Here is an 18,172-nt window from a genome sequence, read left to right as displayed (position 1 = left end):
AGACAAAACCCACTTGAGACACCTGATTGTGTGTCTGCACCATGTTCTGTGTGTGTGCATGTGTGTGTGTGCGTGACAGACGGCGATTTTGAAGCCGCAGTAGAAATTGGCAGCTGAGATGCCGTTATTTTCCATCATCTATCATTTTATTGATTTGTCTATAAAAACAGTCAAACCTGCTGTCCGCGAGCTTTATTGCTTTCCCCTCTTTATTAGTTTGCAGTTTGGGACATCCAGAGCTGTCTCTCCCCCGACTGAAAACTAATCTTTTCTTCAGACGCCTGTCGCCATCCGAACAGACAACACTCTGACAACTGTTGCAATCAATTAGGGCCTGGGCCATCCTGATCACTGGAGAGTTGCTGCATTAGTTCAAGGTCTTGGAAAGAGAACTCCCTTTACAAAAACTATTAAAGCGCCATCATGGCACACAACCTGTACAAAGCAGGGATGCACCGATCCGATCCTGGTATCCGATACTAACTCAAATGGCTACTTTAGGTGTCATGACAATGGGCTGATCCAAGGGTCTGATCCATAAGGCCAATCTACTCACATCTGTTCTATGCCTTTTTGTGTTAATGGCAGGAAAGTGTGTCATCAGTGCACTTATTTTTTATAAACGTGCTGATTTTCCATCACAGTTTCTCACAGCCCAATGTGACCTCTCAAAAATCTTCTTTTTTTCCCCCCAGATATCTGTCCAAACTTCTTTATTTAAAAAATGGTGGCAGCTAACTCTAATCATAAAATAGTGAAAGCACCCAATATAACCTTTAAAAATGCTTGAGTTTATGGACAAAACTTGCGGTTTCTGTTTAACAAACAAGTTCAAGACCAAACATAATTTAGTTTGATCAAATATGAAAAACAAAAAAGGAAGCTTTTATATATATTTCCATATATTAAAATGATTTGCAAAATACATTTAAAATTTTAGAAACCATTTCAGCTGAATTAACATTTGTACTTCCATTATCTAAGCAGCTGCAGAGTCCTACATAATAAACATTTGAGTTAGCATAGTCTCAAAGCACAACAGATCATAAAGCCAGCACTTTGGGGTGAATGCAAAAATAATCAATATGAAAAAATGTATTGTTCTAAAACATCTGATTCAGAGGCAGAGGAGAAAGTTGTCATTAGTTGCATTGCAGGACATTTGATTGAGCATGTCTGATCAAGAGGAGCTGAGATTAAGATGCTCAGAGAATCACAGATAACTGAGAAAAAGAAGAAAAAAAAAAACGTTGGCATTTTTTAGGGGTTTTGAGTTTCAAGGCGAGATAATCCATCAATGGCCCAAACAGACCTTGGAATGAGTGAATCTATGTGTCGACAATGCCTGCGTATGTTTGTAATCAACAGAACATGAGGGGGAAATACAACAGCCATGCACAGTTCCAAGCGTTGGTCTTATATTTACAGCCAAGCAAATTGTGGCCAGAAGCAGCAGATGCAATAAACACAATCTCTTTCTCTGTCTGTCCCTCTGTCTCCCTCTGCTTTTCCTCCCTCTGATGGCAAAGAAAACAGACCACTTCTGGGGTGTGCAGCAAATTAAATTTACTGTAGTTAATAGAGTGAGCCTATGCTGCTAAATGTCAATTTCCTGACCAAGTCCTTCCCCTTGGAGAATGATTAGCTAATTTGAGGCTGGGGATAAATGGGCTAATGCAGGACACACACAGATAAACAGCCACAGTTGGACCCCATGCCAAGCCCTTCCCCTGCTTTACATTTCATTGGCCTTATTATCTCCAGGGAAAATGGGTCCCCCTATGGCCTAAACATATTTTCATTTCTAATAAAAGGCCCTCGCTGGTAGCCCCCACGCATAACCCCCCCCACCCCCCTCCACCTCCCCCTCATCCACTGCCCCCTCATACCCTCCTTTCCTCCATCACTCCCTCGTTTTCGCCATCCAATCCATTAAATTGAAGCTCTGCAATTGGCTGGGCCCATTTTCCTGGTGAATTATCAATAGAGTAATTATGCTGCATGTTGGGAGCTCAGCTGAAGCTTATCACCGCTGACCCCCCAGTGCGCGCCAGGATATGATCCCTCACCACAGCCCATTGCGGTAATTATGTGGTCGGGTGTGAAGCTGGATGGTGTGTTGCCCTTATCAGTCTGTATTCTATTTCTGTTTTCATTGAAAATTGGACATTAATGGCAGCTACGCGATACCACTAGTGTCAGATACAGGTGAACGACTCCAATGGAATCTGACCCTAGTTAAATCATTATTCATACTACGCCGGCTGGGGATTGGGAATGTATGAACAAACACACACACACACACACACACACACACACACACACACAAAAAGACCAATCATCCTCACTGTTCCTTTAACCTTATCTTTGTCCCTATTGGAGCAGCAGTGACTGACATTCATATTGTTTCTTCGTTTCCCCGTCCACTGTCCTCTGTTGGAAAGAAACAAAGTTTGTGTCCATATTGTATTTGTCTGCTGGGAATTCAGCAGTGATGTTCTCAGAGATTCTCCGAGCAGCGTCCCTGTCCATTAGGCCCGCGCGGGGCAGCGGTGATAAATGGCTAAGTAAATTTAACCCTATCGTATTTCAGTGGACCATGGTGACAATGACCAGTGGCTGATCACAGTCTCTCTTACCAATGATAGAATTAAAAGCTACTTTTAGCATAGAACCTGGACTTAGTTGAATTGTTAGGTATAAAAAAAGTTTTCCTTCTAATATTTTGTGGTAAAGATTAGGACACTAAAAGCTGCAACATGAAGGGAGTTTTCAGGCTAAATTGCTCATGTACTTGCTGGTCAGATCTAAAACACTGGGTTTTTTTTTTAGCAAAGGCTTAACAACACGATTTTGTTAAATACTATATACCTATATGATATAAATATGTGGAAAACAAAAAACTACAAAGCTATTTGTTCCAACCAAAAGCAAGTACGGCGATTTAATTAAGTTTTAAATATGGACGAGGGGGCCCTGTAGCCTGGTGGTTAGTGCACAGCCCTATGGTCCTCCAAGCGGATGACCCGGGTTCAAATCTGACCTGTGGCTCGTTTCCCGCATGTCATTCCCCTCTCTCTCTCTCTCTCTCTCTCTCTCTTTCTCCCCCCAGTTTCTAACTCTATCCAATGTCCTATCTCTAAATGAAGACATAAAACGCTAACGGCTATAAACTATTACTTATATTTCCATAACATAAGTAATGATATGTCACTGCACAATATAACATGTATGATGCTATATACTATTTTATTAAAAGTAAAGGTGATACTGATAAGAGATCGATCCAGATTTATAGTAACTTGATTTGAATACATTTTATTTAAATACATTTATTTTGAGCATTAAAGGTGAAATGGTTCAAATGTTGAAACACTGGTCCTTTTTTATGTTTTTTCATCTTTTGTATGAATGATGAATTGTGCTACACTGCTGCCTTTAGACCTATCTAACAGTTAAACATTACATTTGAGAGCTCTCCATATACACACACACACACACACACACACACACACACACACACACACACACGCACACACAAAGACTACAAAAAGTGTGCCAGCAGACTTTTCTAACTAACAGACAGATTGAAAAAGAAACGGGCTTATTGAAAGTGAAAAGATCCATATTTGAAGAACTTCATTAACGCGCTGTTCCCTGCCGAGTTTTTTTTTCCAGTGACAGAGCACACAGCAGCAGCTTCATGTTCAAGTTAAAAGTAACTTTTCTTTTTTTCTGCTATTTCAATGTGTCTAAAAGCACCTTGAGTGAGCAATGTGCATTTCCTGCTGCCAAAAGACGTGGAAAACAGCTGTTCCTGCCTGACGCTGCCTGCTGAATGGAATGCAAATAAGTTAACCATCCAGAATTTATTACTTTTGAGTGCTCTTCAAACGCAACGGCAGACACAAGTTTAATTTATGATATTCCTCTAATTATGAGAGCTGTTGAAATCATTTCCCAAGCTGCTTCCTCCTTCCAAGCAGCCACATTATCCGTTCCCTCGGTTCACAGTACGCACACACACACACACACACACACACACACAGGGACTCAGCCATCCTGCACACACACCCACATAGAAACATAGATATAAATACACACACTGAATGACACACAAGGAATCACTCCAAAGTAGCCGATTGTGAGCACAATTAACACAGCAAAGGCAGAGCATGAAAGATTCAGAGAAATGTTTTTTCCTCGTCCCCCTCTGCTTCATAAAAGCGATGTTTAGATTTGTCATAATCTTCAGTTTGCTTTTAATTTAGCCGTCGTCAACACAAACGTCTGCAATGCCCTGCTATGCTGTCAAGCCAAAATGAGACCCCATGCAGTCAACCAACTCACTACCCCCCCTACCCAAACACACACGCACACAACAACACACGCACAAGGTCAAGTCATTTAGCAGAGTTCAAAGGCCTTCAAAGCCCCCTCAGATCTATATGAACCTACAACGGGCAGCCAACGATGAAGGCAAAGATGCCTTTCTGCACCAGGATTGGGGTTTTTGTGTGTGCACATGCACGTGTGTGTATCTGTGCATGACTGTGTTTGCAAAATGTGTTGATAATCCCCCCCCGTCTTCGTTGGCACATATGCCCAGTGTCACTCAGCCTCCTCATCGCAATCCTAAACTTGGCCGTCTGGTGTGCACCCGCCACCTCTGACCTCTGTGCAGCCACAGCTCGACATGACACCCATTAGCAGCTGGAGCTGGTGGGGCAGGGGGGCTCAAACTCAGCCACTCAGCCCAGACACGGGGTCAAGTGGAGGTCACGCTTAGACTAGGTGCTAACTTGCCAACTCTCTCGCAGCCACTTGCACAATTGAACCCCCCCCCCCCCCCCCTTCTCCTTCAATCCGTCAAGACATGGAACAATTAGTTACACCAAGTCAGGAGAGAGTTATTTTGGTTGTCATTTCCTCCGTCTGTAAGAGGGTGGAGAAAAAGTTGAGGGGAAGAAGGAGAGAGAGTGCAACCAAGACAAGGGGAGACACCAGGTGAAGGACAGAGGGAGGTTATGAAGAGAGAAGTCGTGATGAGATAGGTTTTAATAGTCGGGAAGTGGAGAACAAGCAGGGAAAGAAAAAAGGGGTTAGAATGAAAAAGGAAAGAAAAAAACAACTGGGAGTTATTGAGAAGGATTGAGCAGACAGCCGTGCTTCACATCAAGCTGGCTCCAATTAGCAGGTGTGCTCTCAGACGCTCGCTCTGCCTCTCTCTGGTCAGGGAAGATGGTTTTTCTTTCTGCCTTTTATACGCATGTATTTATGAAGTGGTGGGAGATCTGAGGGCCCTTAGCATAACAGCTTTTTATTGTTTAAATGTGGACTGCTCGGCCCTGTGTGCTTAAGTGATTTAGGAACCTCACAACTCTGGTATAAGAAAAATCATAAACGCTGAGACAAACCATGTGGGTGGACTGTAAAAAGGCACAGAGGAACAGGCCGACAAAAAGCAGACACACATTCCACTACTAAAGGGAAACTACACTTAATTAAACACCCAAGACACAACTGGAAAAGTGCCCTGTAAAAAACATAGCGCTATTAAATTCCCCCTCTTCAGTGGAATAACATAAAGTTGTCTTCTGACAGAACAGAGGCTCGTCTCATAAAGAAGTTTCTAAAAATCTTCTTTTTTTTTTTTTTTTTTTATGAACTGCTGTCAAGGTTGAACATGGAGAAGGAGAGAGAGAGTGAGATGAACACAGACAGAGATGAAGAAATGAACAGAAAGAGAAAACACTCCACCCTCTGAGGGGGAAGAAAAGCGTCTTCCCTCCACAACATCTGTCGCTTCTCGTAGACTACATGTCCCATGCACAGAATTAGAAGTAGTCCGTAAAAAAAAAAAGGCAGGTTGTTCTTTCTGTTATCGATCACAGTTATTGAAAGGGTAATTATTTTGTTTGTGAAGCATGGCAGCACTGCGTCCGCAGTCAGTGAGCGCATCGACTTTTTCTGGACATCATGTTGTGAAGAAAAAAAAGAAGAGGGAGGAAAATCACTGCTAAGATATGTTAATTATTATTGGTATCACTGTTGGGACCTTTTGATGGATAATTCTCTTTTTTTTACACTTTTTTCTATCAAAAGATATTGCTTGATAAAGCCAAAGGCCAATATAATTTAATTTTTATGAACATTTCTTTCATATTTTATGAAATCTAAACCATTAAGGTCTTCAGCAGGAATGGGAAAAGGTATCGATATTCAAGTGATGGAGTCAAAAGATTGATTTGCCTCGCCCCGGTTGAAAGCAGGATCCAAATGATGCCACATGTTATGCCACAAATGTCGTTCATTACACATCTGCAGTAGCACCGGAGAGACAGCGTGCACACTCTGTAATCCTGCCTTCTCCCCCGTTTTCAGAGAAAATCTGGCAAACTTCCACTCAAACAAAACTGTTGACTGCATTTTAAATAATTACGTTTTTCCTGCTTTGATTGCAAGCCAAAACCACGGCATTGAGTTCTGCGTTCAACCAGTCACAGAAGTGTTCTGCTCTTTGTTCAGCCAATCATACGACAGTTGGCCACGTATACTTCGGGCCATCTATCTATCTCCACTTCCTCCTTGTGTCCTCGACTTTGCCAAAACCCAGAATGGATAGATGGACCAAAAGAATGGAGAAAAAGTCAGGAAAAGTCATGCGCATGCTGAGAAAGTGTTTCATTACTTTCAAAAAGATTGTCAAGGTTTGAGTCGGGGCGCACATGATCCCTGTTTCATTTCTCTGCCAGTCTCTCTCATTTTTCTCTTCTCTTTCCACAAATAAATTACTAAACGTGTGAGTGAAACCACATGCTCGTGTGTGTGTGTGTGTGTGTGTGTGTGTGTGTGTGTGTGTGTGGTTCCTCGGCTTGTCTAAAGTGAATTGACAAGTGCAGGCAGCTCCCAAGTTGTCCGGGGAGAAGGAGAGGAGGAATGACGATGTTTTTTGGCAGAATGACGCACATGGCTCTGCTTAGGACGTCTTAAGTGAGGTGCTCACACACTTAATCCCAGACCATCAGTCAAACACCCTCATGTATGCGAGGTCTTACATGTGAATATGACACAGCCAAAATGAAGATCAATGCCTCAAAGAAAAATAATGTAAATCTAATGTAAAGATGCACATATAAAATATATATTGCTTAAGTATTGCTCTGAAAATGACTGTACCAGCATACAGTGAAGACAAACTATATAAGTGCTTCCTCTGAGTCTCAGAGAATGATGGTGTCCATATGGTTTGGGCCAGAGCACAGCCAGAGTACAAGGTAAACACGCCTGACTGAGGTTTGTCCATGCATGCTCTCTTAGCTCGGGTCTCTACGGACCGGCTCAAAAGCTGGCCACTGAATCACACACGACACATAAACATTACCTCCCTCCCTCTGTGTGTGTAGCATGTTTAAGAGTGAGGAGAAGAACAGTGGACAGACGGTGGCGTTTATCTGTGCATAAATTAAGAGCAGAAGCTGGTGATTAAAAAGGGGAAAAATAAGCACAGATACAATAAAACTTTGCTAATCGGCTACTTAGCAAGGTGACCTCTGAATGCACTGGGCGTCTTTCTAGGAGCTGCTGTCCTGCTGGGTGAGTGGCACAGGGGGGCAATGTGCAGGTCCAGCAATAAGAAGCAGACAACCGGTAGAGCCCTCTGCCTTTTTCTTCTCTCTCTCTCTTTCTCTTTCTCTCTCCCCCCTCCTTCTCCGCCCATAGCGTTATTAGACCCAGGGCTCTGCTGCGGCTCCAAACAGCTCAATGACAACACACAGGGCCTGCCAATTAGAAATAATTAGACAGTCATTTCAGTGGCAAGTCTTTTTAAGTGCATATATAACGATGCAATGATGCTTATTAGCCGGCCTGAGCCGGCGAGGACCAGGGCCTCAAACGCTTTGGCGCTGCAGAAAATAATTATGCCAGTGATCACAAAGCGAGCTGCACATCTCTGTACTTCACCTCCACGCGTTTCAAAAATCCACTTCATTAGCTCCCGTAATTAATCCTCCATTAATTGCAGGAAAAGCCCAGTTTACCTCCCTTCGTTTCTAATTATCATCTTATAAATAGTTATGGTTCTAATTAATGTGTTCATTAGGCAGGATATTTCTCTCAAAGCCTCGCTGGGAGCCAAAGGTCCGGCTCGGCTCTCTCTGAAGCCTAACCAGCCAGAAGGTGAGGCCATCCTGCCTGCATTTGCTTTTATTTTACTACATTCAACCTCCTAATTGGCATTTAAAACCCAATTTGGAAGAACTTCAAGAAGCTTAAATAGGAGAGAGAGACAGAGAGAAGGCAGGACGGAAAGAGAGAGAGATACATTTGGTGTTGGTTTTCCTATGCCAGAGCTAAAAGCGTTTGTCTCCGTCTTTCTCTTGGTCTGGCCAGACGGATGGAGCTTTTCACTGTCACAAAGTGAGCACAATGAGGGCTGATTGCACGGTATTAGTCTTTGGCATTATCCAGGTTTTGTTTGCAAAACACTGCAAGTGTGTCTCTGCTACAGAACTAAGAGTAGGAGTGTCATACGTTCTGCATTTCAGTCATCAAACAGCCAAATTCTGTCTTTGGTATACAGACAGAAAGTTGCTACTTTATTCTTCTCCCTATGATACTTCTATTAATCACAAAGATTTGAGTTCATTCACACAGCTTTCAAAAGGGAGAGCTGCTCGACGCACTCCATGATTAGAGCTGTAAACTTAAAAAATATAACACTTTATTCTTTTAAGTTTACTTTTGTTCAATTCCAAAATCTACACAAAGTTTTAAAAACACACTGTGATAAGTATTTAATGTGAAGAGAATTTAGGTAAACTGAGTCGGGATCTTCAAACGTGCTTCACTCTAGGGAACAATAACACTCATGGCAACAGCCAAAAGGAAAAGAAAAGTTGCATTAAATGTACAAATAGTCATTTTTGTAAATGTGTCAGTGCCACACATCTTCATATCTGTTACATTCATGTTCATTCAGTATTACATATACATTTATGAACAAACACTGCTTAAGAAAATGTTCCTCACTCGTGTGTGTGTGTGTGTGTCAGGATGAGTGGTTAGCTTTATCAAATATTATGTGTAAAAGAAAAAGAAAAAAACCCCCACAAATTTCAAAACTCTCCTCTTAAAAAACGAAACTAATGATAGAACTAAATAAAAAAAATAAACTATCTTTTAATACACGTTTTGAATTCTTGTCATGTTGATAGTGATTGAGCCTTTCGAAACCCACCTTTTAAACCCCTCAAGATCAGAGAGCACAACACAGGTGACTGATCTCATACTCCCTCAATACCTGCAAAAAAAAGATCTTTTCACCTTTTTTTTTTATCAAACTGAACTTTTAGCATCAAAATACTACCAAATTAAATACAATCACAGTGATTTTGAGTGTGAATTATCTTACACTTTCTGATTCATTCAGACGTGTGTGTAATGTATTTCTGAGATAGAAAGAGATTCCCTGTCCTCTTCATCAGCTACCTCTGCAGCCAGAGCTATAGCTTAATAACACGCTTTGTGTGTCATCATTACTCGCAGTTTGTTTAACAGATGGATAAAAAGAGAAAAGGGGGACCACTCTTTGATGTTAAACTCCTCTTTGTTTGGGACCATCAGACTATCTCCCTTATGTGATTGTCTATGTGAGATGACTGGTGTGTGTGTGTGTGTGTGTTTGTTTGTTTGTTACACAGTGTAGACTCTACAGCTAGGTTGCTACCCAGGGGAAAGGGCTAGTGTGTTGTGAGCCTGCAGGATGGAGGGGTGGGGTGAAGAGGGGTTGAAGGGGTTGGCGGCTTGGCAGAAGTGAGAGGTGGATGGGGGGAGGTGGGGGTGGGGGGGGTGGGGGGTTCCTCTGGCGGTTGAGGGGAACACTGCTTGCGGCTAGGCGGGGATGAAAGAGGCTGTCTGTGTCAGTCACTTATTCCTCCCTTTGGTAAATAAAGGTTTCTGACAACAAAGCCGAGCAGCGCTTGACTGGCCTTTACAGCAGATAGATAAAAAAGACAACACAGAGAAAGATAGTAAGACAGAAAGTCTTAGAGAGAGAGAGAGAGAGAGAGAGAGAGAGAGAGAGAGAGAGAGAGAGAGAGAGAGGCAGAGAAACTTAACAACAAACGTGTTCAGATCTCACGACTGGAAGCATGTTGATTTTTATGGAGTTGAGAAGACGCAGCTGAACTAAACCAGGTCATCTTTCAGTTTAAATCAACACTTTGCAAGTCCAGTAATAGGGGAAGAAGGAAGAAAGGGCCGAATGTCATCCTGAGGATGTGAGAAGAGATGAGATGTTGAGACAATGGGATAACAGACTGAAGGATGAGAAACAGCCAGGAGCCTGCTGTTAAGTTCTACGATGGTACACACTGGCACTACCTAAGACCACAAGAAAGCTGTGGAAAAAACTGAAACACTGCAACGTAAAAGAAGAAAGACATTTTTTTTTTTACATATTTTCTGATTTTATTTTCCTTTCCATCAGCACTTTTTATTATCTAAAACATAATTAGAAAGTTATTATCTGGCCGATCTTACACGCCATGTCCCCAAAAAAAACCACACTATTATGAATCTAGAAACACCTAGCACCACCTGCTACATTACAAACACTCCAAACTGTGGGAATAAATATATGTTGGACAGAAACCTTTTGCACCCGGCCACCTGACGACGGAATTGCCGATTCCCTGGCCAGGTGCAATAAAAATCTGGGAGGTCACAATAAAGTCCCTGATATTCCTCACCCCGTCTCTGTCTTCCTGCGCCTTCCCTTCCACCCCTTGCATAGACCTTTGCTGCTCCTCCCTTCAGTTCCTCACCTCAGCCCTCCCCTGCTCCCAAGCTGCCTGGATGACCTTGCTCGCGCTCGGTGTCGGGGCTAGGCAGGAAAAGCTATCTAGCAGATGTACGACACCTCATCTCATACTGAAAAAATTGCTGTGTGAAATAAATACCAGGCCATCGCTCAACCTCTGGGTGTGCACACACACACCACACACACACACACACACAAATACACACACACACACACACACACACACACACACACACACACACACACGCCTCGTGTCCTTCTGTGATCGGATGCAGAAAGAAAAGCTCATGTTGTAGACGTGCAACATCTTGATTACCTAGCTCTAGCAGGAGCGAGACGTGACAGGGTGGCTTAGTGGGTGCTGCTTCATAACCAGAGGAAAACCAAGGCGATGAAACATGCCAGATCAGTGCACTCATCTGTAGTCAACTCTGACCTCTGACCTCTCTCAAGGACGACAGCAGAAAGTACCTAATCACTGTGTCTGACTATTATTATTATTACGGTTGTTATAATGATCATGTCAAGATTCATGCAAGACACCAGTAGGAAAGGTAATCCTGCAGCAGGTAAAAACAAGTGTTTATGAATGAAAAAAATGTGTATTGCATTCAAACTCAAATGATGTGTAAAATAAAAAAAAAAAGCACATTTTCAGAAACTTTGGAAATTTACATCAAAAATAATTTTGTAGATGTAAGTTATGCGTTACAGAAACCTTAAAAATATATTTCTCTAACTGTCAAAACGTGTCTCACCTAATGTACTTTTTATTCATAATGGTTCAGTACTAGAATTTCCAGACATTCTGTACTTTTTGTGGGTTGATTGTGGCTCCCACAGTGATTGAGCAAATATGATCCAGACTGAAATTATCCAGTATCAAACCACTATTGTTTAGGTACAGATACTAAACTTGGTATCAGGATCAAAGTCAATAAATTGTGGTATTGTGACAATAGTCTCATCCACAGTCCTGTTCTTAACTCATCCTGGCCTCCATGCCTGAATGAGTGACTGAGATTATCCTGACTCTGGTTGGTTTAACCAGCATGTTGGGTGGTGTGTTTATGGTTGCTATCTTCCTCCTTGAGGGTAAAAACGGATAATTAGAGGTCTCACCCTCCTTAAAGAGTCATGACAGCAGCTCAGCGATGAAGACGCTCCGGTGTTAGCAGGGCTAAACCCTGACGCTAGCACTCTGCCCTGCAAACTCAACACAGGCCTGAAATATTAATGAGGAAAATGTAAGCATTTGTGTGCCGCCCCTGCAGTACACGCATGAAGACATGTGTGAGTATGCACCAACGAGAGCTTCTCTTTGAAGGGTCAAGTGGGGGATTTGTCACACCTGCCATTCTTCTGTGTCTTCTAACGGTGAGTCTGTTAAGTGAATGAAGGACTGACAGAATGACTGACTGAGCCACACACGTTTTAACCCCCGCTGTGACGGCCAATAAAAGCCCGCCGAAGCGCTCACCTAAAGACGAGCCTGTGATCCGGCTGTGATGAGAGGCCACATCGTCTCTGTTGGCCCGGGTACGCCTCAGATCACTGTAAGCTGCTGCTGCCGTGCTCTGCCCCAGCGGACTACGCAGTGCCAGTGACACCCAACCCATGAACATGCATTCACGCAAATTTGTGCATACTTGCATGCGCTCAATCAACCTCACTGGTTTGCTCTCTCTCTCTCACACACACACACACACACACACACACACACACACACACACTGATACAGCTTGATATGCCTGCTCACATCAAAGAGAATAAACATTAATGGCAAATAGGTAATCTGCTCCTCTTGTCTGTTTTACATTTCATGGCAAGATTGACTGCCTCTGGGGGACCTGGCCCTCCTCTGATTGAGGCCAGGAAGAAGAAGGAGAAAGAAAGTAGCGAGGGAGCAAGCAACAATAGATGGTAAACACAAGATAGAGCATTATTCTTATTTCATGTATCTCTTTATTTTTTATTTATACATGAGAGATAGGAAAGAAAGTAATAATATTCCCTCCCTTCAACCCACGACGGCCTCACTATGGTCCTAATCTTCTCCCCTGCAATATTCCGATGCAGACGTTATTATTCTCATTTCTTCTGAATAATATCCCCCTCTCAGGCCTATCTGTTCTCTCAGCCGGTGCTCGCTTTTGTCTTTCCTCTTCATTTTCCTCCTCTAGGATCTTCTACACTCTCTCCCTCTTCTGCACTAACTCAGCCCATCCTCGGCACACTTTTTCCATTCTCTTCTAACTTCCCGTCCCCTCTCTCTTTCTTCTCTAAGGTCCCTGCACTCGGGCTCCTCTTTCGCACTCTCTCTTTCATATTCTGAAGGTGCTGCCCGGGTCGTTGTGGCTGGGGTGGGGGTGGCAGGCAGCACCTCATATCCTATCTGCGTATCAATCATGAGGTCCTGTCCACTCAATCCTCCTCTGATCCATCAGCCAGCCTAGGCAGCCTCATCCAGACACACATACACCACTGACTAATGGCAGGCAGGGCACCTGTGCACAGTGCACACCAACCTGCTTTCATTCCACATCCACAGTGGAAGCAGAATGAGAAGTATCCCACTATAGAACTGTACAGTGCAGGGTTATTATACCACAGCCACTCCTAGTACTGTTGGTAACTGAATGCAGGATCTTCACATGATTTTGCTTATTTAGTCCTACTTACGGCATCGACTAGCCTTAATTACCTTAAGCATCTCTCGATTAATCACTGTCAATGTGACCGTGTTCAGCTGCAAAAGGCAACATCGCAGCACATCCTCACCTATCAGAACTAAAAGTAGATTATTTTTCGACATTTTTAGCTTGATAATGGCTCTAATGGTTTATATTTTATCTTAACTTATGCTAGATATTTTATCTTGATCCACAATTGAACCAGATGACATTTTGATTTCCACTGGGTTGTTATGAATGTGAAAACGTGAGCAGACATGTGGCTGTCGAGGACAAAGTTTTGCAGATACAGATTACAGCTGCCGTCACACAACTGCATAAATTTATCTTTAATTCAATCATTTTTGCACATCCAAACCTCCAACACCGCCTCCACCTCGTAACACCCCACCACGCACTCCCACCAACACCAGTCCAACCCACCAGCTCCTTACTTACCGCTAAGCCGATTACACAATGCAACCCTCCTAATCACAGTGCAGCGTTTGTAAACACCGATGTCAGCGACTGTAGTTCTAAATCTCCTCAAATCCCTTCCACCTTTCATCTCACAACACACCAGTAATGCCATGTTCGACTGTTTTAATCACCAGGAGTGAGAGAAACTGTCTGGTGAAATCCAAGGCTTAAATTGTTTCAGCTCTGTCTCTTACTCTCAGGCCACAAAACATGTTCTGTGACTATTAGAGGTGAAGGCTGCTGTGTTGTGTCTTTTTATGACTCTATCATCCGGCCCTTTCTCTGTCGCGTCATCAGCACATTTTGAAACCTCCGTAATGAAGATATTAAAACACTTTTTCCTTTGTGATTAAAATGATCTCTGCTCTCCCCCACAGCCATACACAAGTAAACAAAGGGCCTCGCTAACGCATACATTATGACAACCTTTTCTTCAATTGCGGGTCTGTGCATGTTTTTATGTGTGTGTGTGCGCGTGTGTGTGTGTGTGTGTGTGAGAAGGATTTAAAAAACAGCACAGTTTACTGGTTCATTAGCAACAGATTAGCTATGCTAATGACATGGAGCACCACACACAGAGACTTTGCTATTATGTTTCTGAAAGGGATACCCATCTGACTATGGCTGTGTGTGTGTGCGTGTGTGCGGGTGTGTTGTGTGTGTGTGTGTGTGCGTGCGAGTGTGTGTGAGCGTATGTCAGTTTGTCTGAGACAAAGAGAGAAAAAGTGCAGTGCAGGTGTGTACACATTATTTTTGCATGAATAAGTTAGCCCTTGCGAGAAAAAAAAAAAAAAAGGCAAGCCACATCTATAATAATAATAATTCAACTAAGGATGTATGGGTAATGAAGTTTTAATCACAATAACGAGTGAAAGCAGAGCTGCTGCCAGAGGACATTTGGGGAGGATTGGACTCGTGTTGTTTTTGACCTGCTGTCTCTGTGGGTCCCTCTTTGATGACTACTCACACAGCGAGACGGATAGTAGGGCAAAGTGAGACACGAGTACATGCACACGCGACACACTAATCCAGAGCCAAGACGCAAGTTTCCATGTGGCTCCCTCTGATGACATGAAGCATAAATACGAAAAGATGTGTTTGTTTACACTGAAGTAAACTTCCAAAAGTCTTATTGCTTTTTTAATAAGAAAAGTCTGCAATGGAATTCCACATACTGATTTGTAATACAAACAGCGAGAAGAGCTTCATGTCCAATTTTCTGGTCACTCCTTAGTGACGCAGTTCATTTCTTGCATGTCATCTCTCCACCTTTTCTTCAGTGTCATTTAAACATTAGGAATATACGTTTTGTAACTTTCACTGATTAAGAAAAGTCTTGTGTTGGTAAAAGACTGAAGACTTAAGAGAACAAATAAACAACAAATGGTGAAAGTGTGTGTGAGGGAGAGATGGTGTTACCTTCTGTCTCTGCTGCGGGACCTGCGTGAGCGACGGCTCCTCCCTTTCTCTCTCTCTGCACTGCGACTCCTCCTCTTGCGAGATGAACTGCGGGAAGAACTGCTGCTGGAATGTCTTCTCCTCCTGGCGCACACAGACACAAAAACAAACAAATTTAATTTCTATTGCTGGCAGAATCCTCAAAACTAAACATCAATCAGACAGCAGGGTTATTGTTTCTGCAATTAATCATTTTGTGTTTTTGGCAAATCTGCATCAGTGAAACATGTAAATGTGTTTTGAATGCTCCGTGTGGTTCACGGGGTAAAAGGAGCACATAAAGTCCCTGAGAATAAACTGTACATTATAATTGGTAATCATTTTACCATCGTCAGTAAACTCCATTGTACAGTTTGTTAGTTTATCATCAATAAACATTCTCTGTCTTCATTTACCAAATCAAATCAGACACCATCTTTGGAAGTTTATCCCTCCCACATAAGTGAATACTGTATTCCTAATTTGTTTAGCTGTTTATTTCAAGAGTGAATCTATCCAAATGTCCCAGACAACCTCCAAAACATGAGCACAGCTGACGGCTACTTTGCATTAGTGCGCGCGCTCATCTACAGCCCGAAAGCAGCAGAGCCACGCAGGCCGCTCCGCGGTTCCTCCACGGGGGCCCTTTGGTGCTCTGCTGCTCTTTAATGTGGCTACAGCAGTGTGTGTAGCTTCTATTTTCCAAACACTGCTCACACCGCGTTCCTATTGATATCATGTAGCAGGAGGCATCCATGGGGCTGAATGTAAATGCACAAACCTCCCCCTCATCTACTGTGCAAACAGTTTGAGCAATATTCTTTATTTTAAATCTTTCACCAAAGCCAAAAACACCCCAATCTTTTTAGCACACATGAAAAAGAAAAAAAAAAAAAAAAAACGCAGTCCTATGGGAGCTATTCAAGATTGAGGGGATGAGAAGAAAAAGGAAAGCAATACAAATAACAGAGAGGCTGAACTATCAAACCAGATTTGTACCACTTAGACGAGCGCAGGAAAGATCCATTAGTATTCCAAAGGCTGGATCCCATGAGCGAGGCCCTTATGAAATAACTTCCACAGCCATCGTAGAGCCGCTTCACACATTACAGAGAAAACACACAGTAGTGAGCTGAGGGTTTTTTTTTTTTTTTTTTTCCAAGAGGTTGGTGTTAGCTCACATATTCTCTTTAAACCCTGCGCGGACTCAATGTATTAACACACAATCGCTCCAACCCTTGTGAGTGAAAAGTGTTGGTTAACACAGGAGCTCTTCACATGAACACCCTACACATTTCATTACTCACACAAACTCCTCTGATTTACCACATGTGAGGGCTCTTTCCCCCCATCTGTATGTGTGCAAGTGAAAATGCCAGAGAATGTGTGTCCTCTCTCGTATGAGCCTATTTACAGAACAAGTTTGACACAACAAACACACTCACACAAGGTCTTGGTTAATTGATCCAAACATATGGCTAATAGATGAGGGACTGTGGTCCCAGGGTTTACACCGCCCCACTCCCCTTTTACAGACAGGCAATGACTTCCAATCAGCAGTAATGGACCTTGACCAAGCCTCATAAATAATTACTATCAACTGGCCTTGTCTGAGCAGCCGCACACAGCCAGTGGCAGCTGTGGATGGATGGAGGTCAGGTCCAGCTACTTGTGAAGATGTCTGAGTACGACCGTCGCTGCTTAATTACAAAGTGTGGTATTTTGTAAACACGAGGAGAAGCTTTGAAAACTTGAACAAGATTGTGACCTATCATGTCTCTGGCACACCTTACTGTAAGATTGCACTTTGTTTTTGAGACTAGAAACAAATGAGCCATCTAAAAGAGCCATGTCTATCCTAAACCTCAAACCATGTGAAAGATGTGAAAGGACTTCTATTTAGAACAAATAATGTAAAGGGCCAGTATCATCTTTAACAGTAGTTAGTAATTCAAATGTTTTGTTAGTGAGTCAATTGAGCGACTGAAACAGTGCAGGCTTCATTAAAAGTTAATCATTTTACATCTACGTCTCGTCATAGCGGAGTCTTTTCTCGCCTTCATTTACAACAGTTTAAGACAGGGTTAAGAATCACATACTGATTCCAAATAGCACAATTTATCCAAGTGGTCCCTTTTATAAGTGCTGACATGTTATTCTGACTGTTGTGAATTTAAAAAAAAGAAATGTCATACTCGTGCATCTTCACACTTAAGAGTATGGGTCAACCGATTATCCGCCTGGCCAATTATTGGCGGCCGAAATTTGTCATTTGGCTAATTATCTGTGTTTTATTAACGGATCTCAGATCTAATTAATTAATTAATTAATTAATTAATTAAAAGGTGCACTACTTTGGCTTCCCTGCAGGTGTGTCATTTGCTGCATTCATGTGCCCCTCGGGTGGTCCAAGTTTCCGAGTTGGGAAGTCCATCTTCCGACTTTCAGTTCCAAAAGTCGGAATGTTGTAACAACAGCAAAAAAACAAAAAGCATTGATTGTACGAAGAAGATCAGTGAAATGTATGTTAACATTAACAAAACATATTTTGCCTCCCATTTGATGACGAATATGACGTCAAGTCGGGCACCTCATTCTTTTCCGCGGTGTTGTTCCGACTTGAGCAGGTGTTCGTGTGCATTTTACAAACTGGAAACTCGTTTTTCCGATTTGTCCGACACCACATGAATGCAGCATTTCCCTCTGGATCTGTTTTCATTCACCACTGTCTCTAACCTAATGTCCGCCTACAACACTA

At 42.6% G+C, this 18,172-nt stretch overlaps 1 protein-coding gene across 1 annotated transcript in view; it reads right to left on the bottom strand.

Moving 5' to 3' along the window:
• Nucleotides 1–18,172, bottom strand: part of rsrc1 (arginine/serine-rich coiled-coil 1) — a 118,528-nt gene that overhangs the window by 96,868 nt on the left and 3,488 nt on the right. The window contains exon 3 of the mRNA XM_020653935.3: nt 15,397–15,519. Coding sequence (XP_020509591.2) covers nt 15,397–15,519 — 123 coding nt within the window. The remainder of the gene's footprint in view (nt 1–15,396; nt 15,520–18,172) is intronic.

This window comes from Labrus bergylta, chromosome 11 (genome assembly GCF_963930695.1).
Source record: "Labrus bergylta chromosome 11, fLabBer1.1, whole genome shotgun sequence".
Classification (NCBI taxonomy): Eukaryota; Metazoa; Chordata; class Actinopteri; order Labriformes; family Labridae; genus Labrus; species Labrus bergylta.
This window is presented reverse-complemented; position numbering and strand designations above follow the sequence as displayed.